General features: G+C 32.1%; 1 protein-coding gene across 11 annotated transcripts in view; it reads right to left on the bottom strand.

Moving 5' to 3' along the window:
- The window catches only part of LOC136038539 (extended synaptotagmin-2-like), a 210,858-nt gene that overhangs the window by 99,048 nt on the left and 88,679 nt on the right, over positions 1 to 23,131 (bottom strand). For 5 of the 11 annotated variants that reach the window (XM_065721656.1, XM_065721659.1, XM_065721650.1 and 2 more), the window contains 4 exons: positions 18,568 to 18,634; positions 13,577 to 13,843; positions 9,197 to 9,367; positions 3,655 to 3,743 (listed from right to left, as the gene is read on the bottom strand). In XM_065721656.1, the coding sequence (XP_065577728.1) occupies positions 3,655 to 3,743; positions 9,197 to 9,367; positions 13,577 to 13,843; positions 18,568 to 18,634 (594 nt within the window). Of the gene's footprint in view, positions 1 to 800; positions 896 to 3,654; positions 3,744 to 9,196; positions 9,368 to 13,576; positions 13,844 to 18,567; positions 18,635 to 23,131 lie in introns of all 11 variants that reach the window. The other 6 variants (XM_065721652.1, XM_065721648.1, XM_065721651.1 and 3 more) reach the window with 2 other exon arrangements.

Raw genomic sequence — 23,131 nt, 5'->3', positions numbered from 1 at the left:
TTTGTGTTTTTTTTTTAGTATTAATAAATGATTGATTGATTGTGCATCTACACGCTACATCTTCATTGGAATCTGCATGCCAATGTAGCATACTGTATACTTCCGTATTAAAATGTGTTTTGATATAACAAGCTTATTTCTGTGATGCATTTTCATTAGCAAATTATATTATTCTTCATTTCTGGAGAGATGATTATGCTATCACGTTAAAACTGCGACTAAATTCATCAAGATGTCAGACGGTCAGACCTCGCCCTATTTTAAGACGGGAAAAATAATTCAAAATCGTCCCTTTTTTGTGTGAAATTTCAGGGCAGTAAAATGAACGAAAGTTTACAGAGTGTTCAAGCTAAACCCATGAAGCGTAATAAAATGAGAGAAATAACAGAAAATTGACGACAGGCCTTAAAGACTAATTTGCAAAATATATGCCATATCTGAAAGGCAGATATGGGTACGGCATACTCTTTGGCTTGAATTCGCTTCATCATTGCAGCAATGGATACATTATTTCGGCAATTATATGTACACTACTTCTACACACAGCAAGGGCTACAATAGACCCACTGAGATGTCAACTGGGTGAACCCCTGCTGTTTTCTGTTTTTCTATTTTCATAGTTATATCTATGGGTGTTACATTAGGAATATATTCTGGTTGGAAGTTGGAGTATCCAAAAGCTGTTCTTATGGGATAAGAGAAGTGACAGGAAAATTGATTCCAGGTGTGTGCTTAGGTGTGTAATTATTAGTAGGTTCACAGTTTCTTTTACACATGCCAATAGTTTAATTCTTAATTACCTGCCTAAATAATCATCATTTTTCCCTAAAATCGGAGGATCATAATCCCAAACACGAACTGATAAAACCTGACAACGCATCGATTCCACTGTGACCTATCCAAAAAAAAAACAGTTTCAAATTTTTTTTCGGTGAGTTTTCATTACGGTAGACACTCCAGATGGTACAGCATTGAGAATATATAATAAACATACCTAGATGAATCTATGAAAACGAGACCTTTGGGTAATATCCAAGAAAGATCGGAAATAGATCCCCCAAACTATTGCCTAGATAATGCAGATAAACGATTTTGATAGCCTGACTTGACTCGGTTTCTTTCATCCTGCATCACTACTTCACCAAGAATAGGTTCTAGTCTAACAGGGTCTCACGGTGCCAAAAATTTTAAACAGATTGGAGACCAAATCATTAGACACTTGCCCTCTGTCCCTCTCCCCAAAACTCGACAGGCCCATTCCCAAACTTGACTTAAAATTTGTATTAATTAAGATAAAGCACCGAAAACTGGAAGACGGGTTTTAAACATGCTCAACCCTTTCAACACACCCACATTTTCAAATTAGTAATTTTATTTACAGACTAGTTTGTCTCTTTTGTTGTGCTAAATGTTTCACAAAAACTTACCATAATCGTAAGTTACCATAAGTAAAACTTATCATGGTTAAAACGCTTTCGTTAGTATCAATTCAAGAGATAAAGGGAAAAAATTTTACCATAATCATCACCAAAATCTTTTAAAATAAGTATTTACCGATTATAAGAAAAAAACTATTACCCATATTAGGAGGAAAAGGGAAAATTTTTAATTAAAAAAGGACCATTTTTAGTATGGAAAACTATGTAGATGGGACAGAGATTTACTAATGAATACTATAAGACGTTATATATCGGAGACGTTTAAGCTTCACTAAACGTGGAGCCGTATTCCAGTAATCTATCACTGCAAGAACCAATACAAGGAAAAGGGAAAATTTTTAATTAAAAAAGGACCATTTTTAGTATGGAAAACTATGTAGATGGGACAGAGATTTACTAATGAATACTATAAGACGTTATATATCGGAGACGTTTAAGCTTCACTAAACGTGGAGCCGTATTCCAGCAATCTATCATTGCAAGAACCAATACAAAAATAAAAATATCAAGAACGACAGAAGTTATAAAATTTCATTTTCTGAAGTACATCTTCAAGCAAGCACACACACAAACATATATAAATATATATATATATATATATATATATATATATATATATATATATATATATATATATATATATATATATATATATATATATATATATATAACTGCTTGATTTTGAGTTGTGAACAGTGCTCTGATTCTTTAAACTTCACTTTGAAAAGTGACTCACAACAATATTTTGTGCTGAATACGGACAGTAATCAACTGGATCATTCTCTTAAATTACTATGATTGTGGCAACGATTATATCACTTGTGCCAAATTGTGCCACTTGGCAGCTGTGGGTTATTTTGATTGCGGCACTAGTTGCCAAAATTTCATTTGTAGATTATGTTGACATGTGATGCATTTTAAGACTGTGATCCTCTTGAATTTTAAATAATTCCATATCTCCTGTGGCCCTTTCTTTTTAAATCAAACAATTCGTGTAAACGAACTGCAAGTAAGGAACGACACGGCTCAATAGTAACTAAAACTCTAAAAAACGGAATTTGATATCAATAGATATATCAAAAGAACCGAATTATTATATTGATTAAAAATATATAAGATTAAGCTCGGCCGTCCCAGCCGAGTGGTTAGCGCTCCGGGCTTGAAATCCTGAGGTTAGGGGGTTCGAGTCTTGGTGTCGCTGATTATTTGGTTTGGAACGGGGGTCATTGGTATGGTCTTTTAAGCTCAGCCAGAGTCAACCCAGCTCTACTACTCCAACATGCTGAATTCTTTCGATGCACCAACTATTTTACAAACTTATTAATCATCTTTGCAAACCCGTTTCAAGTTTTACTGTAAAAAGTTACTAATAATACGAAGCTATAATAATTTATTATTTTAGTTGGCAGTAAATGAACTAAAAGAAGAGAAAAAAAAATCCGAGTCCCCCAGGAACTCATGACCTCTCCCCTCTAGTATAGTTTTACAGTTCATTTTCTTAAAAACAATAAAATCAATAGACTTTACAGAATACGGCATACTTAATACAAGTTACAGAAAAGCTTACAACTACTACCTGTGACAACTATCTTTCTAAAATGTGTGAAATAATAGAAGCTAAATGACCTTATAGCTGAAAGAACCAGTATACTACCATGGCATCAAATTACCTTGGCAATGGATGCGTAAGACGTAAAAAATAAAATGTGAGGTACGTATCTCGTCAAATTACCGTTTTGTGGCAGTTTTCTGCTATTCAGGAACGCAATTTTGCGCAGAATTGGGTTTAGAAACTTTTTTTGATCTGGTGAAGGCTGATAATAAATATTTTACAACATTATCATTCAGAGTCCATGATTGAAGAAGGACTATCCGCTTGTTAGAAACATAGATTTGGAGTTAAAGATTCGATTTTCAAAAGGCGACGTTTTGATTTCTAAAAAAAGGCAAAACAAAGTGTATCCAAGAAAATATTGTTTTTTTAAAATTTTTATCTTTTTTTTTGTCTAAAATATCTTTTTACCTCATATAGACAATCTAAAATATTGGAAAAAAATGTGTGAAATAATAGAAGTTAAATGACCTATTAGCTGAAAGAACCCTGTTAATTTACCAAAAGAATACAAAGAAAAATGCTGTAAAATAAGCAAATTAATTAAGAAGCGGCAGTGGGAGAGAGAGACTCATGCTGGCAACTATCACCATCTGTTTATACCTTCCAAGAAAGTCATCCGTTTGGCTTACATCATCTTCATCAAACAAGGCTACAGTTAAATGTTGACCACCAGTGCCATATACTTTGTACTAAAATTTTAATGAAGAAAAGAAACAAATTGAAGATTCTTTTTGCTTTAAAAATCACAATAGAAAAAAAATTCTATTGCTTATTCTATCATAAATGATTCATTTAAACAAAAAATTCAAAAGAGTCATTTTTATGGCATATTTTGTCGTAAACTAGCCAAACAGTTCGCGGTAACGAACTGTAGTAAGGAGCGACCCGGCTCAATAGTAAACGAAACTCTAAAAAACGGATTTGAACTTTGATGCTAAAATATACATCAAAACAATCAGATTTTCATCAGATTTTAAATATATAAGTTTCATCAAATTTAGTTTTTGTCATCAAAAGTTACGAGCCTGAAAAATTTGCCTTATTTTAGAAAATAGGGGATAACACCCCCTAAAAGTCACAGAATCTTAACGAAAATCACACCATCGCATTCGGCGTATCAGAGAACCCTATAACGAAATTTTCAAGCTTCTATCTACAAAAATGTGGAATTTCGTATTTTTTGCCAGAAGACAAATCACGGGTGCGTGTTTATTTGTTGTTGTTTTTTTTGTTTTTTTTTTCCAGGGGTCATCGTATCGACCAAGTGGTCCTAGAATGCCGCAAGAGGGCTCATTCTAACGGAAATGAAAAGTTCTAGTGCCCTTTTTAAGTGACCAAAAAAATTGGAGGGCACCTAGGCCCCCTCCCACGCTCATTTTTTCTCCAAAGTCAACAGATCAAAATTTTGAGATAGCCATTTTGTTCCGCATAGTCAAAAACTATAATGACTATGTCTTTGGGAATAACTTACTCCCCCAGAGTCCCTGGGGGAGGGGCTGCAAGTTACAAACTTCGACCAGTGTTTACATATAATAATGGTTATTGGGAAGTGTACAGTCGTTTTCAGTTTTTTTTTGGTTTTGGGGCTGGGGTTGAGGGGAGGGGGCTATGTGGGAGGATCTTTTCTTGGAGAAATATGTCATGGGGGAACAGAAATTCAATGAAAAGGGCGCAGGATTTTCTAAAGTTACTATAAAAAACAATGAAAAAATAAACATGGAAATTTTTTTCAACTGAAAGTAAAGAGTAGCATTGAAACTTAAAACGGACAGAGATTATTACGCATATGAGGGGTTCTAAAAATACTTTAGCATAAAGAGCGAGGTATTTAGGAGGAGATAAATAACTCGCTCTTTATGCTATAGTATTTTTGGGAATTTCAACTATTTATTCTACGGCCTTTCTGATTCAGGGGTCATTCTTAAAGAAATGACAAAACTTACGATTTAGTGTAAAGAACAAGGTATTAACGAGGGTACAAACCCCCTCATATACATAATAAAAATTAATGAATATAAAAGTTTGTTACGTAAGTTAATTCTTAAGTGACGTATATTTTTTAATAATAAAAAAATTCGTTAAAAATTAAAATTTACAATTGCCTTTTAATGTAACCGAAAAATTACATGGCAACTAGGCCTCCTTCCCCATCCCTTATTTCTCAAAATCGTCTGATCAAAACTAAGAGAAAGCCATTTAGCCAAAAAAGGAATTAATATGCAAATTTCATTTTAATAATTTATGTGTGGAGAGCCAAAATCAAACATGCATTAATTCAAAAACGTTCAGAAATTATATAAAAAAACTAGTTTTTTAAACTGAAAGTAAGGAGCGACATTAAAACTTAAAACGAACAGAAATTACTCCGTATATGAAATGGGTCGTCCCCTCCGCAATCCCTCGCTCTTTACGCTAAAGTTTGACTCTTTGCCACAATTCTGCTTTTTAATACAATTAAAAGCTTTAGCGTAAAGAGCGAGGGATTGCGGAGGGGACAACCCATTTCATATACGGAGTAATTTCTGTTCGTTTTAAGTTTTAATGTCGCTCCTTACTTTCAGTTTAAAAAACTAGTTTTTTTCTATAATCATACAAAAGAACCATATAAATGACCCATACATGAGCCATAAATGAGACACTTTTATGGTAAATTCTATCATAAATAATCCATAAAAAAAGAGCCATAATGAGGCATTCAGATGAGCCATTTTATATTCTATCACAAATAATCCATATAGAAGAGCCATGTAAAAGAGCTATCAGACCAGCCTTTTTTATGGTATATTCTATCATAACTCAGCCATCTAAAAGAATCATATAAATGAACCTTAAACGAGTCATAAATGAGACACCTTTATGGTATATTCTATCATAAATGACGCATATAAAAGAGCCATGTAAAAGAGCTACTAAAAAAACAACAAATGATCCATTTTTATGGTACATTCTATCATAATTGAGCCATTTAGAATAATCATATTAATGAGCCATAAACGAGCCATAAATCAAAAATTTTAATATATATAAATAAGCCATTTATAAGAACCATACAAATGAGCCATTAATAGACAGCCATTTTTATGGTAGCCTATACACTCTCATAAATGAGCTATAAAAGAGGTACTTTTCAAGTACATTTTAACTATAAATTATTTATTTAAAAGAGCCATTAATAAGGCATTTTTATGGTTTATTTAATTATAAATAAAAATGAGAAATATAAATAATCCATAAATAAAGCGTTTTTGTGGTATATTACATAACAAATGAATATGCGAGTCATAGATAGGCCATTTTTATGAGGTTTTAATATAATTTACCTACTTAAAATAAAATCTTCCATCATTAGAATTCTTAGTCAGGGATTAGCACAAAGCTCAAAGGCTCTGATTAATCTGTCTAATCTGATTAATCTAACTATCTGATTAATCTGATGAACTAATTTGATTCATCTGATTAACTTTCTTCTGTCACAAAATTACTTTATCGTATTTTGTACAACTGTTTAACTGAATAGGTCACGAAACCCCTATTCCGACTACAACCCTGGCTGTACTTATGCTATACATTAAATCCAATTTGTATTGGTGTGTCTGAGTACCTTACGTAGAAATGGCCGTGAGTTTCGAGAGGTCACGAATAAACAAACTCCCAATAAACATCTGAATTTCAGATCCCGGTTGAGGTGAAAAACGCCAAGTCCTGTTGCAAGTACAAGTAAGTAGTTACGAGAAAATGAAAGTAAAAATAGAAAAAAAAATAGCTTTCAGGTTTTGATTTTAATTTTTAGCCATTAATTGTAATTTAAAGACTTAATTTTTAAATAAAAACATCCTCTACTAGGATTCTAGGCCTTAAGATTACAACTTAGTTTGAGGGCTCCTATCACAGAAAATGTCTTTTTCTAGTCACTATCTAGCCAAAAGGTTCGTATTTTTATAACTCTTTATATGTCTGGAAGAATGAGATCTTAAACTAGTCTCTAGGTTATACAACCAGTTGTGTAATAAAAATAGCGCTTTTAATAATGCATCTAACACATGTAGAAATAAAACTGAAAAAAAAGTCAAAATAAAAATCTAATTTTTCAGGAATATCTCAACAGGCAAACCTCGCTCCAAATTTTGAATACTGAAACTCCAAAGAATGGGGCAAAATTTTTACTGAAGGAGGCAGTGATTAGAACACAAAACCGTATATTTAAAACATCTATTTTTCCCTTTTCCTTCGAACCAATCTCACAAGGTTCAACGTTGTCAAAGTGGTTACGTTAAAATATTAAAGCTAATAAGTGAAACTGGTTGAAAATTTGAACTTTGAATCCAGTTAACACAAACCTCAAAGCTCAAGAATAAAAAGTGGAAACTATTGGACAAAAAAGCGAAAAATGAGCTACAGCAGCTAATACATGACAAAATAAAAAGTTTTAATTAATAATTTGTTAAATCAATTATTTTTCGGATTCAATTACTTTTTTACTTGTAAACATATTATGAAAATACTGTAATATTTTTTTTTTTTTACATTTTATCTAGATGGAAAATACAAATTTTTATAGAAATACTTCTTCTGCCATCTTAAAAATTGGACTATAGACCGAGTAGCACTCTTTTTTTTTTTTTTTTTTTTTTTTTTTTTTTTTTTTTTTTTTTTTTTTTTTTTTTTTTTTTTTTTTTTTTTTTTTTTTTTTACAAAACAAAAAATTGAAGGTTCTTAAACGTTTGAACCGAACTAAAATGAGTAAGAAGTTCATGAGTAAGAGATACATCAACTTTACAAAGAACATTTTATCCTTCATATAAGTAGCTAATGCTACGCTATTTTATTTAACTTCAGATTAAGCTGTCAAAATGGAAAATTGGACTATAATAAAATCAATTTCCCTTGAATTAAAACTGAAATTTTATAAACTGATTAGTTCAACGAACATAAATTGTGTGTTCATGAAAAATAAAAAATTAACATATCAAGAACTTTAAAATTATATTTTTTATAGGTATTTCAAGTTACCTAAAAAATAAGCTGCTACATTTAATTAGTTTAATAATTAGAAAATTAGTTTTGAATAAACTGCTCATGTGTTACAATAATTCTTACTTGCATTAATTCTAAATATATAATTAAGTTAAAGCTGAAGTTTTAACTAGATTACTTTAATTAATTAATTTAACTACAAGCAAAGTTTTAAGTAAAATCAAAGCAAAATTTTTTACCCAAGTTTTTTAAAGTCTCAGTCTAAGTTGACTAGTAAGACTGACCTCAGAGTTTGTTTTCTTTTTTCTACGGAAAAATTTAAGCAACTAATTTTTTTATAAAACAAGCAATTGACTTAATTTTGATCTTTTTTCATTGCCTTTGTATAGGGCATTTATATATAACGGACTTTTTTGTTTAATTAATGGGTTCATTAAAGTACATTTTATGTACTTTAATTTTTAGGCTTACATTTTATTATGTACATTTTATGTTTGTGTACATTTTATGTACATTTTACATATTGTGCACATTATGAACATATTATGTACATGTACATATTCTGTACATTTTATTATGTACATTATACACATTGTACATATTATGTACATTTTATAATGTACATTTTATGTACATATTATTTTATGTACATTTTTAAACTTACAGATTACACAACACTGTTTTTGAATATCTGTACATAGTTTTTTTTGTTAAAAAAAAATGCTCAAAATTTATATCTGATGGTTATCCCATCAAAACGTACAAGTGACTACTAAGAAAAATTCAACGATAAATAAAAGATCTTTTTTTTTATTGCCTCTGTATAGGGCATTATATATAACGGACTTTTTATTTAATTAATGGGTTTATTATGTACATTTTATGTATTTCAATCAAATTAGTTTTAATTATAAAATTAATTAGTTTTAAGCTTACAAATTTCACAACACTGTTCTTTGAATATCTGTATATAGTTTTTTTTTTTTTTTTTTTTTTTTTTTTTTTTTTTTTTTTTTTTTTTTTTTTTTTTTTTTTTTTTTTTTTTTAATGCTTAAAATTTATATCAGATGGTTATCCCATCAAAACCTACTAGTGATTACTAAAAAAAAATTCAACGATAAATAAAAAGTAGTGACTAAACTGGGCACCAATTAAAAGTACTGTTTACCTCGCAGACAAAATCCCATTTGGGGTTGACAGTGTTGGTGATCGTCTTGGTACGGAACTCTTGTGAACCGACATTGATCACAGCATAAGGATCAGACTTGCCTCTGCCCAACATCCCAACATCCATCTTCATTAGATCTTTCGCTTCAATTAGTCGCACCCTCAAAACTCCCTGCAAATACAAATTTGTCATTACTTTTTTTTTTCATTCTCAACAAAATCAAAGCTTCTTCGTTTAAAAATGAGATCGAAACTTCACCCTTCGGAAATGAGATCGAAACAGCACCATTCAAAAATGAGATCGAAACTTCGTCATTCAAAAATGAGATCTAACTTCGTCATTCGAAAATAAGACCGAAACTTCGCAATTCAAAAATGAGATTGAAACTTCACCATTCAAAAATGAGATCGAAACTTTGTCATTCGAAAATAAGGCCGAACCTTCGCCATTCAAAAATGAAACCAAAACTTGGCCTTTCAAAATGTGATCAAAACTTTGCCATTTAAAAATGAAATCGAAACTTCGACATTCAAAAATAAGATTGAAACTACACCATTAAAAAATAAGACCGAAACTTCACCATTCAAAAATGAGATCGAAACTTGGGCATTTAAAAATGAAATCGAAACTCTACCCTTCAAAAATGATATCGAAACTTTGCCATTCAATTTGGGATAGATCATTTACAGAGCAAATCGAGCAGCTGCAGGAAAACCCGATTACCCAACCTTAAGACCAAAAAGGAGAAACTTACCGAAATTACAACTTCGGAAATATTCATTTACGAACAAGCTCCCCTACCCTTGTAATCAAATCCTAAATCCGTCTTCACGCAAGCAATATTTCAATGTCAATTTTCCACCATAAAATTTTGTTCAGAATTAATACATTCTTACTATTTCATTCTTGAACCAACGGAAAAAAAAGCATAGAATCGGGCTCAAACCCATTACCCCCAAATTGGGCACCTGATGATGGCCCTAATTTTTAGGGCCAAAACCAGCAGAATGTCATTACCACATTTTTTTCTCAAGTGAGAAAAAAAGATATTCGGATTTTTGTATGAATAAAAGTTGGTCTAGAGCCCTAAATTTCTTTCAGAAAGGATAGCAATGCGTTTAAAGCCATACCCAGGTGGTAACCGCCCACCCCCAATAAACAAAAATTTTGAACTCGTATAAAAGTAACAAAAATACAAATAAACAAATTTTTGGTACATTTTGTAAAGTTTCTTGTAACCCTCCACTCCAGCCCCCTCTTCGAAATTAGCCCTGGACACGACCTTCAAAATCCATTTTGCATATAAGATAGTTCAAATGGAAAAGCTAAATTATCCCGTAATCTAACTATTATCCCTCATCAGTATACTGAAGTTGTATACTAATTATCCAGTATACGAATTATCCCTCATCAGTATACTGAAGTTGCAGACACGGTAAATGTAATCATGAGAAATAGTTTTCTGTCATGTTCAATAAAATTCGGTTGGAATAAGTGCTAACCTGACATTCCCCGTTATCATAATCAAAAAAGTGAATTTAATATTCTTTTAGAAATTATAGTAATACATCACATCACTCCAACTGAAATCAGATTAAAATCAAAATACGTTGACAAGCCTAACCGACTTGTTTTCTTGTCAAAATCTTGACACAGAATAATGTAGGCCTATTTATTGAAAAGGGACGGATTACAATTCGAATATAATGCTGATACAGATACTAGTAAATCATGAAAAACAATTACCCTTGTATAGTTGGAGGAAGGGGGCTTTTCACCTAGTCACAGACTAGGTCTAAAATTTCAGCTTTTGAAAAAGAAACAAGAAAAAACATCAACACATGAAGTTAAAATTTCCTCAGACTCTAATGAGAATAACATGTGTAAAAACAGGGGGTAAGGTCATTGAAAAAGGTGTAAAATGACTAAATCGCACTAAAATTTGAAAAGAAAAGATTATGGCAAAGATTGAAAGGGAGCTTTACAAGTTTCCATGGGGTATAAGCAACGTTGATGGCCTCAGACTGAGATTGAAAATATTTTAACAAAATTTGTGATTTTAAGGGGGGAAAATAGTGAAATTTTAAAAAAGACAATTCTTCTGTGAGTATGGGTTGGAGATTCTGAGGTTTATTCTTTATTACTTTAATTTACAGCTGATCCGTGAATAGAATTATAATTTCGATTTAGCTTATTAGTAAAAGTTTATAGCAAAAACAACCTTATAGAAAGTTAAAAAGAAGCTTGAAACCCCTCGAACAGCCAGCAGAATAGAGCAAAAAGTACTCCATTAGAATAATCACAGCCGACAACCCTAAATCAACGGTTTTCACCTACTCCCCTTTTAAAACTCGGAGAAAATCATATTTTAGTTGTTACCAGCGTAAATGTCGACCGAATATACCAGATGCTAAGACTATTAAAAAAAAATAGTTTTAATGGTCGTATTTTAATGTAAGTTTCTTTTACATTTTCATTTATATTATGCAGAGGATGACCCTTGGAGACAGGGTCGAAATATTCATTTAAAGTTTGGAATTCCATTGTCTTACGGAAAAAATTCCTATTGTTCTACTTGTTACTTGTTTTTTAGCTAGTACCAGCTGGTAAGTCTTTTCAAATTTTGTCAGAAAGCACAAACAATACAAAAACATAATAGAAGAACCCGCCACATAAATAGAAACAGAAGCTGAATTTAGCAATAATCAAACAGTAGGAAGGAGCGACCCGGCTTAATAGCAACCGAAACTCTAAAAAACAGAATTTTGATACCAATAGTTACATTAAAAGGATAGCATTTTAATGTCGATTTTAAATATATAAGTTTCATCAAGTTTAGCTATTTTTTCTGTTATAAAAGGTAGAGTTGAGAGAAAGAGTCAAACTTTAGCGTAAAGAGCAGGGCGTTGAGGAAAGAACAGCCCCTTTCATATACGAATTAATTTCTGTTCATTTTAAGTCTTAATGTCGCTCCTTACTTTCAGTTAAAAAAAAAACTTGTTTTTTATTTAATTCTCAAAAAAGACATCAACTATTTATAGTTTAAAACGCTTTTTCAAGAGGTTTTTAGAGGCTTACTAATGGGAAGGAGTCTGGGTCCCACTCTTAAGAAACATTTATGTAGAATACGTAAATATATATATATATATATATATATATATATATATATATATATATATATATATATATATATATATATATATATATATATATATGACCTGAGAGCGAAATCGTGTTAGAGCGAAAGCTCATCATGAACAAACCGTGATTAAAAATATTGAACCCTTCTATTTTCGACATTATAAAGAATCTTAAAAATCAAAAAAGTGAATCTACACATCTACGTAACAAGCTAAGATAAAGTGTAAAAATTGTTCTCTTTTAAAGAACACAAGAAAAAATAACAAAAAAGTCTTAGGGATCTTTTGATCTCAAACTTATCCGATACAAAGAGCAGAATAGAATAAACTTTCAGAAGAAAAAGCCTCTTTTTTCAAACTTGGGTTACACGGCTTTCGCTTAATTTAAGAAGCATTCAAGACTAAAAATGTGAAAGCATAGAAAAGCATTATTTTAAGAGGGCAAGACTAACATAGTATCAATTTTACGTGTTTCTAGTAGGCCATAAATCTTGTTATAGAGGTACAAAACACATAGAAGAGAGAGTTGGACTCTTTCGAAGGTCATGACTAAAACACTGTTGAAGATAGTGCCATGAATGCTTTCTAATTGCATTATGATATACTGTGAGTTCATTCCAGGTAGAAAGCACTAGTACCTTTACGTTAACTACTCAAGATACTTAAATTTGATAAGGGGTTTATTAGGCTAATAGCTGCATAGTCTCTATAAGTTTCAGTTGTTTCCATTTTTTCTCTTTTCTGTTTTTTTTCTTTCTATAGGCTGAATAAATCTTGTCGTGTTTAAACGGCAGAGGTTTTTTTGAAAAGTTTAAGGAAGAAAGTGAAGACATTAATCCTCGTCTACATTGCTGTAGATAATTTTAGAAAAGTCTAAAGCATGGAAAAGCATTGTTTTACGAGGACAAGGCTAATATAGTATCAAGTTTGTTGCTATTTCTTTTGTCTGTTAGTTGTTGCTAAGCAATGGAATGTCGTTCTAAACTCCCATATATACCATTGGATAAAGCAAAAAAATTATGCAAGATGGCAACCTTATCTCCAGAATTTGGTATTTAACTATGGTGTCTCTGCTGATCCTCCCTTTGAGAACAGCTTAGTAAGCGGTTTTGAGAGTTATCACAGAAGCGTAAAAATTTCAGATATGGCCTTTTGGTGTGGCAGTGATGACTTAGTAGCAGTGTGGCAGTAGTGATGACTTTGGTGTGGCAGTATTCAAATAAAAATCGGTGATACTTACAGCCGGTTCGTGCATCTTCAAAGTATCCGCTTTGACGCTCTCGTGCATTTGCACCGTTATTTTATTGGGTAGCACCATCATTGCACCAACTTGGTCACTAATTATTTTCCGCATGATATCAGCCAGTCCTGGCATATCAAATACATCAGCAACGCCAAGAAGGTTGAAATCAATATCAGGGTTGTTGAGGAAAAACAACTGAAGGCCTCCAACAAACGGTGAGGCATCTACTAGTGGTTTCATTATACACCGCATAAGCCCTTTAATCTAAAAATAAAACAAATCAATACAAAAACCAAAAAAGATTTCATTTCAAGCCTTAAAGCATATGGCACTTTGCTCCCGCTTGGTCCTCGGCGTGCAGTCAGGGGAGGGCAGCACCGTGTCATTTTCATTTTTAGCGTGTTTGTCTTAATTTTTTTTTCTCTGTTTCTCCTTGCATTCCTGGCCATATATCCTTGCAGAGAAGGAGCGGGTGGCATATGATACCGTATGCTCTTTTGCCGTTTTCATTATACCGTTTAAATTACCGTTTATTATACCGTATAAACGTTATTATAAGGTATAACTTTTATAAGGTATACCGTATTATACGGTATACCGTAAACCGTTAATTATACCATATTATACCGTTATTAAACCGTTTAATACCGTTTATTTACACGAATAAATATCTAATTGTCTATCTAAGTACAAATAATAAATCCATAAATGGAAATAAAGTTTAAAATGCTCGAAAAATTGTTATTTTCGAAAAATGATGAACAGTAAGGTCTACACTGAAAGACTATGAAGAAATTTAATATAAGTTTGGGTTGGACTGTATCCTGACCTTAGGCCTTGTCATTGTACCCTATGCCACAGGTCTTCAGGATTTGAACCAGATTAGCTAAATTCGGTTTTTTCTTTATTTTTCAGGACAATCTTGAAGGTCCAGACAATTTCAAGCCTTGCAGACACGTCAAATTACAGCCAAACACCGATAAATTTTGCATTCAAAACCTAAGCACAAAAACCAAATCAATGAAGTGAAATAGAATCCAAAATGTTCAAATAAGCTATTATTCGGTGATGAACAGTGAAGTCTAACTGAAAAGCTATGAAGAAACTTACTATAGCTTCGAGTAAAGATTTCTCCTGGAACTTAGGCTTGGAAAAGGATAAAACGCCCTTTTTATGCCCTTTTTGGCAAAAAAGGGCATAGGAGGAATATTTGTGTACATTTTTAAATCCATATTAAGCCCACTGACGCAGCCCTAGCTATGCTACAGTCAATTAAAAGGTTAAAAACTAATCAGATTCCATTCAGCAAATTTCAGACAGCTCCAGATAAACCTAAATCTTGAACTGAAATTAAAATCTTTCATTGATAAAAATTCAAATTTACTTTTAATGATTCTACTCTCTTGGCTAGAAACGGAAACAAATAGATCGATTAAAAAGTACGAAAAATCGAAAAGCAGAACAAATAAAAACAAAACAAAAATAGTATTTAATAACTAAGTATAGAAATCAAATCAACTAACAGAAATAAAATTTAAAACGCTGAATATTTTGTCTTGAACAGCAAATAATACATTAAAACTCAAAATAGTAAAATTGCACAAAGCCGGCTGTCCAGAAGGAGGCATACAAGGAGGCTCTTTTTTATGGCAGAAATCGTGTTTGTGGCAGTTCACCCCCTCCCCCTCATCGTCCCCTATATAGCACTAGGCTATATACAAAACTAAAAAAAAATAAAGATGGTACCATTAGATCCCTTATTTTATGCCTCTTTTAAACATACTAGTCGTTACCCTGGCAATGGCCCTCCCTCCTGATGGACACATATATACCCCTAATCACATATTTGTTTGTTGTTCTTTCAATTGATTGATCTGTTGTATCCCAACATACATGGAAATCATTATCTATGAGGCGTGCCAAAATTAATCTGATCATTTTCCATGTAGCTGTGAGTTCGATTAGGGCAAACCTTTTAAGTACTGAGGGTAGTGAAACGAAATGATATTCATAGCCATTTTTTGGAGGGGGTAAGGCATCCAATAGATTTTACTGATGTACACAGCAAAATAGTTGTCACCCTGAAAATACCTTGACCGCTGATACAAAAAAAATCCAGCCCCAGTTCTGAGAACCTACAGTCAAAAGAACGCTTCAATATGAGATCTTTATTAGGAATTGTAGGGTACGACCAGGCATCAACGGTTTCCCGACCCCCAAATCATCCCAGCATACACGGACACCAAAATTTGCAAAGCTTGCCAATATTGATGTGATTGTTTTCTATGTTTCTATGGGAGAACTTGTAAAGCAACAAGCGCAGTGGGAAGGAAATCTGATTGTTTGAATTTACCAAGTGGAAATTTAGACAACCATATACGTATTAAAAGTTAGAAATAAAATCAAGGCTTCAATTTTCATGAAGTTTTCATGAAAAATTTTTCATGAAGTTTCAACTTCATGTGCAGTTTTTGCAGCAGTGTCAATTTTGAGCTTTTATAGACAAGAAATGTTGTCAAATTTAAATACGCCATCACCAAGCGCACCATCTCGTCAGGAATATGCAAGATACTTTATTTCAAATGAAGACAAAGGGATGGAGAGGTACAAAATTTCAGTTAGAATCTGCTGTTGGAAGTCTCGTAACATTGCAAATATGGATAATCTCGGGAAAAATTGTCCTGTACCTACCTGCATCCCCTACAATGCAATTTAGGCAAAAACTAACCAGAGGGTTCTTCCCAAGTAGTTTCCAAGCCGGGTCATTTGCTGAAATCTTAGGCATTTATGAAAATTTACACAACAGCTAAGATCAAACCAATGAAAGATAATAAATTTTGAATCTGTTGCTGAGTATCTTTGGGGTTACGGTTTAAATATATACCTAACATGGGAGTTAAAAACCATCACCAAATTTATCCCTAAATAATTACAAGTCAAAAATATATGAAGAACCCCATCTTGACAGACAAAGAGGCTAGATAACACTATTATACAACGTGATCAAAACTTTCAGCAACGAGTTTATAGCACGAAATAGGGTCAGGGAAGGCATTTTCATGTTCCCACTCTCACGCCTTCCGTGACTGCAACACTTTTCCAATGTTTATTTCAAATATATTGAAAAGCAATATATTTGGCAAATCATCAATAGCTATAGGAGACAATTTGTAAAGAAGACATAATTCAGATACTATCAAAATCTCACTCAAGAGATCTGAAGCTTCGATACCCTTTGGACCCTTCGATACCCTTGGACCCTTCAAGAAGATCTGAAGCTTATAATTGATATATAATATATATTATAATATATATTAATATATATATTAATGATTATATTATATGTATATATTAATATATTATATTAATATATATATTATATATTAATATATATTAATGATTATAATATATATTATAATTTTGGTCCTTAAAAAAAAAAGCTGAATCCTAAATATTAATTAAAGCAGTTTAGTTTGTCTGTGCTAAACATCAGGTTGAAACCGGATTTAACACCTATCCAAATAAATTGGTTGGTTGCAATCATTCAATACGTAATGACTTTTTGTAAGATTGAAAAATTTACAGCCCCACTCTTAGTCTTAGATAAATCCTATTTACTGATCCAATCGAGCCCTCCTATCTTAATTGGTTCTGACTATATATAGAAGTTTCAGCGTTTCCTTAAAGTAATAACAATCTATTTTCTGACCATAGAAACAGCTAAAGCCTTTGCTAGCCAAATTATACCTTATACCATATGTTAGATAACTATAGAAACCTCTTCTTAGTAACAGTAAAGTAAAAACAGGAAAATACACATATTTTCAGTTTTTATCCATCTCTATGAATTATAACTTGGTGTTTTGAGTCTATATATATATATATATATATATATATATATATATATATATATATATATATATATATATATATATATATATATATATATATATATATATATATATATATATATATATATATATATATCCTATAGCATGTGTTTTGAGTCTATATATATGTAAAAAAAGCATGTGTTTTTGGGCCTATAACTGCCTAAGTCTCGAAAAAAAAACTTCGTGTTAAACTTTATTTTTCACCATCCATGAACTTCTGAAAAGCTGGTCTCAAGGACTAAAGCCTGATTAGGTAGCCTTTTTTTAAGGGCAGTTTTCAAGGTATATTTAAAGCCGTAACAGGATGGCAACAGTGAATTGAAATCACTCACTGCGCCCCAATTTGGGCTCTATTGTTGTTTTTCCAATGCTAATAGCTTCGAACATTGTTCATATAATTTTCAAATATTTTATTTAATTTATAAAACATTCCAAGATCAAACAAAGGGTCTTAAAATTAAAAAAAAAAAAAAAAAAAAAAAATATTAGTGTTTCCACTTTCCTCTAAAATGAATTTCCGTAATTAATCATTTTTGATTCCAAATTAAATATTCTATTATAAAACTAGGTATTAATTTTATATAATCATTAGCTAACATACCTAAGCGATTTTCCGAAGTAGATGTTTCGGGGGAGGGTAGATAGATTAATTACAGTAACTTGCCAGACCCTTGTTTAGGCCGTAGTTCAATTGCTGAAAGTTTTATTGACCATATACTAGGCGTATATGCCGGGGAAAGGCACCTTATTCCCCTTCATAAACCACAAAATATTAATATTTTCGTGATTCCTCCTTTAACTTATCATTCTGTCAGTCCGTGTATTTCATTGCATATTTTTGCAATACACGCCGCACCGAGATATACCCCCCAACCCCCAATAAAAAACTTGCAATTGCATGTGCCTTCCTAGGAAGCTGGAACTTAGCTTTTAAAGAAGCCACTCAGACTTACTATCACTGTCCTGTATTCTCGTTCTTATCTGGAGTTTTGAGCGAATATATTATTGTTTGCTTGCAAGGCCCTATACCAAAGAAAAGAAATTAGCCATACTTTAAAAATATGCTTAAAACAGAAAAAGAAAAAACAAACTCACTTGGAAATCCTTAATTCCAGCTCTCATACCCTTGACAACAAATCTGAAATCACAATCACCAGCATAGCTGTAAAGAAAACCACAATCACAACATAATCACAGAAACATCACAACAAATATGAAAAAGGGATAAAAAAAAACTCCACAAAATACAATGGAAAGAAACATATATAACTGACATAGGAGACTTTAATGCATGATAAGATACCAATTTGATCTTAGATGCAGGTTCAGAGAGGCGGAGGGGGGTATTAATCAAGTAAATACGTATATTTTTGCCCAATATTATTTTTCCAGGATGGAGCTTTTTAGATGAGCCTAAGAGAGACGAATCTTCCCCCACACATTGGCGTATCTCATTTCTGAGACCTTAATGTTTTATGAGAATTATGAAACATAATTTCTGAGAAAATTTCTGGAAATAATTTCCGAGAATAATATCTGAAATATAATTATCAAAGAAAACAAAAATGAGCTGAGAGAAACAAAATGTTCAGCAAGGACAAATGGAAAATTTCAGCAAAATGTTGTTCCTTTTTTTTTATTATAATAATACGTAACGTTATTTGATACTATAATTGTAATTCAGTACTATAATATAATTAGGAGATTAATATAATATTAACTTCGTGTGTATGTATTTTTGCCTAGAATTCATTCACTAGCAGGCCAGCCTACTATGATTTCATATCTATCTTATTCATACCATCATCTATTATATTCGCTAGAATTCATATTCATATTCTTGAATGTTTCTATCCCTACACTGACGATTTAACCTGAAACAACTAGTTTTAAGCAAAGCCAGAGACACTTATAGAATCTATAAGAACTAACCGTCTATTCTAAATCAAATCAAGATTTCTAAATCAAAATCAGAAGGCGAATATTTCACAGACGGTTTTCGCTCATGTGTTTAAAGTAAATGGACTCTTGGCTTTTCATGAAGTATCAAGGTCAAACCATCCTTAAGAGAATGTAATTGTGTCAACATAAACGGCTATGACACACTCAGCGTATAGAGAGTACTCGTGTTTAGAAGATCATCCTCGATGGTCGAGGGCACAGTTCTCGCCCTAGCGGTCGGCCCTCACATAAATGATTTTCATCAATCAGCTTGCCACACATTTCAATCTGGCAGAGGATAGAAAACTACATGTGAGTTCCCTCGACAATCTGGTAAAAGAAGACACCCCAAAAAAATCTGCAAGAACGGACGGGACTTCTGTAAATAAAGTTACTTTACACATTAGGTCCAGTCATCCTTCATTTGCGTCACTGCCAAAACAACCTCCCATTGGAAAGTGGATCGTCGTGTGAATATTGAGAGGTGCGACGCAAGGTGTTCTTTGGGCAATACCTCTCGCAGATTCTCTTAGGTTCTCGTTCCAGGATCCATCTAGGGATTTTATCATTTCCCATTCAGAGCCCTAAGAATTTTTCAAGCGAGTCTTTTATATTTTTTGTCTGTTTAATTGAAGTACCAAAAGCGAGAGCTTAGCATCCCAGGAGCTATGAAAAAAACCGTAAGGAACAGAAAACACCAAAAAATAAAAGCAGAAGAAGTATCCTAACAGAAAGAAAAGAGAAGTGACACCTTAACTGTAAATCGAAGAAGAACATTAAACCACAAGCCACTAACTGTTTTCTTTTTACGTTTTCCGCAAAAGTTTAAAACTCCGATTTCTGGATCTGCCATGTTATATTTATTAATCTTGAGTTCCGTGCCAATGATGGTGCCAATTTGGTATATTATGGTATATTTGGTGATACAGAAAAAAAAAATCAGAACAGATTTTGTTTGAGAGATTAATTCCATGGTTGAATGCTAATTGCCTAGCATTAAATGTAGCTAAAGCTATTTAAATTCACTTTGTATTATTTCTTGTGACTTTCGTTTTCAACAATTACAAGATGCTCCTGCAACCCTGCAACACATTCTACATGATGCTCCTGCAACCCTTGAAACTAGATCGTCTCTTGTCCTTGACCATTCTGTATATTATCCTAGTAATTATGATTTTTGTTCAGTCCATCAGCCAGATCGTACTTCAACCTCCTTGCCCTGTCAAGTGGATTACCATGTCATATCCAGGCTTGTTCACATTGAACACAGTACCTGAACAGTTTAGAACATGTCAATCGTTTAGTGCCCTTCAAAAAAAATTGTACACACATTTTTGATCTAATATTATATATATATATATATATATATATATATATATATATATATATATATATATATATATATATATATATATACTAGCTGTTGGGGTGGCGCTTCGCGCCACCCCAACACCTAGTTGGTGGGGGCGCTTCGCGCCCCCCCCAAGCCCCCCCGCGCGCGTAAGTCGTTACGCGCCATAATAGTTACGCGCCATTGTAGTTGTGTCCCTATGTCCCACCTGTGAATATAGATATATATATATATATATGGTTTTAACTACGTAAAACTTGCGAATATACAACATTCTTTGCTGTCCCATTGTCTTTGCATATAAATAGATTGTCAGGTTATCCCCCTGTTTCCCCCGGTGTCCCCGTTGTAGTTGTGTCCCTGTGTCCCGGTCGTTATTTATATTCCCTGTGTCCCGGTCGTCATTTGTATCCCGGTGTACCGGTCTGTATATACATTCGTTTTTTAGTTTTGTTTTTCTCCTTTATTTTTTTCCTTTTTTTTTTTTTTTAGTTTATTTAGATTTTTAGATTTTTTAGTTTTTTTATTAGTTTTTAGTTTTTTTTTCTTTTTAGTTTTTTTGTAGTTTTTACCTTCTTTTTAGTTTTGTTAATTTTTTTTTTTACTTGTGTCCTGGTCGTCATTTATACTCCCTGTGTCCCGGTGCTTTGTTGATTGCTAATCGAACATTCCTTTTGTCCTGGTCGCTTTCTCTTTGAGTGTCGTCATTTATTTTTTTCTTTTTTAGTTCTTTTAGTTTTTACCTTTTTTAGTTTTTTTTTAGTTTTTAGTTTTTTTAGTTTTTTACCTTTTTTTAGTTTTTTTAGTTTTTTAGCTTTTTTATTTTTTTTATTAGTTTTTAGTTTTTTTGTAGTTTTTGCCTTTTTTTTTAGTTTTTTGTCCTGGTCGCTTTCTCTTTGAGTGTCGTCATTTATTAGTTTTTTCCTTTTTTTTTTAGTTTTTTATTGGTTTTTACCTTTATTTTAGCTTATTTTTCAGTTTTTTCCTTTTTTTTAGTTTTTTTTTATTTTTTATTTTTTTTAGTTTTTTACCTTTTTTTAGTTTTTTTAGTTTTTTTAGTTTTTTAGCTTTTTTACTTTTTTTATTAGTTTTTAGTTTTTTTTTGTAGTTTTTGCCTTTTTTTAGTTTTTTCAGTTTTTTTTTTAGTTTTTTATTGGTTTTTACCTTTATAGTTTTTTTAGTTTTTTAGCTTTTTTATTTTTTTTATTAGTTTTTAGTTTTTTTTGTAGTTTTTGCCTTTTTTTAGTTTTTTCAGTTTTGACGTCACCTAATCCAGTTTTTTCAGGTGACGTCACCTGACACATCCATCCACACATCCATCCACACATCCACAGACAGACAACTTATTTTTATAGATATAGATATAATAAATAAATAATTTTATTGCCCATTACAACTAGACACGAAATGTCACACAATGGAGTATGGAAAGATAATAAAATCAAAAATTAAAAAGCACACAAACGAATGACATACAAAGTTAACAGAAAACAAATAAATATGAATAAACAATACATTCAAAGGCGCTGGCTAATAGCTTGAAAAAGACTATGCTAATGATCAAGTGCTGAAGCAAACCGGCGCTTTCGTCTCATTACAATCATTAAAGGGTCGCACAAATTATACCTAGCTAAAATTCTAGTGTTACGTGTCCAAAGGGGCAAGCCCAAAATATACTAGATTACATGTAATCCAAAATATTAGATACCACTGTGGTATACTAGATACCACTGTAATCCAAAATATAGCAAGCCCAAAATAGATCGATTACACGCTTCAGATAATGCACCATTTAGGAATTTCAGTGCCAACTCGGACCTAACGAGAAGAGACTGTCGAAAATTCAGCACAACACTATGCATGAGGGATTTCTGCACAATAAATGTTCAATAGCATTTGTTTTTCACTCACCGGTAGGGCTGATTACTGAATGAGAAGTTGATAGGGAACTTTGATTTTCTTAGATAGATAGATAGATAATTTTTTATTTGCAACAATTAAATAAATAAATATGATAAACCAGTGCATATGCCTGGCGGCATACTTTAGCATGGCGGCATGTTACAATGTTACATACACTACGAAAATAAAAACTAGCACTGACAATGTTACAAACATTAGCATTGTTTCTATATTATATTATTGTTTCTTATTGTATATTATTGTTTCTACAAAGTTATCAGCAAAACCTCAAGAATTCCGGAACTTCAAAGAAATAATCAGTTTTTCAATACAGTCAATTTTTAACACTTAGCTATTGGCTTGATTCATTAGCATATTTTCTTGCAGGCGCTTAAAATTTCAACGCATCTACATTTGTGTTTTTCCGCAATAAAAAGTTCTTTTTTTTTAAGACATCAAGCGGAC

This window comes from Artemia franciscana, chromosome 18 (genome assembly GCF_032884065.1).
Source record: "Artemia franciscana chromosome 18, ASM3288406v1, whole genome shotgun sequence".
Lineage (NCBI taxonomy): Eukaryota > Metazoa > Arthropoda > Branchiopoda > Anostraca > Artemiidae > Artemia > Artemia franciscana.
Note: the sequence above shows the minus strand (reverse complement) of the source record. Positions and strands in the feature narration are given on the sequence as shown.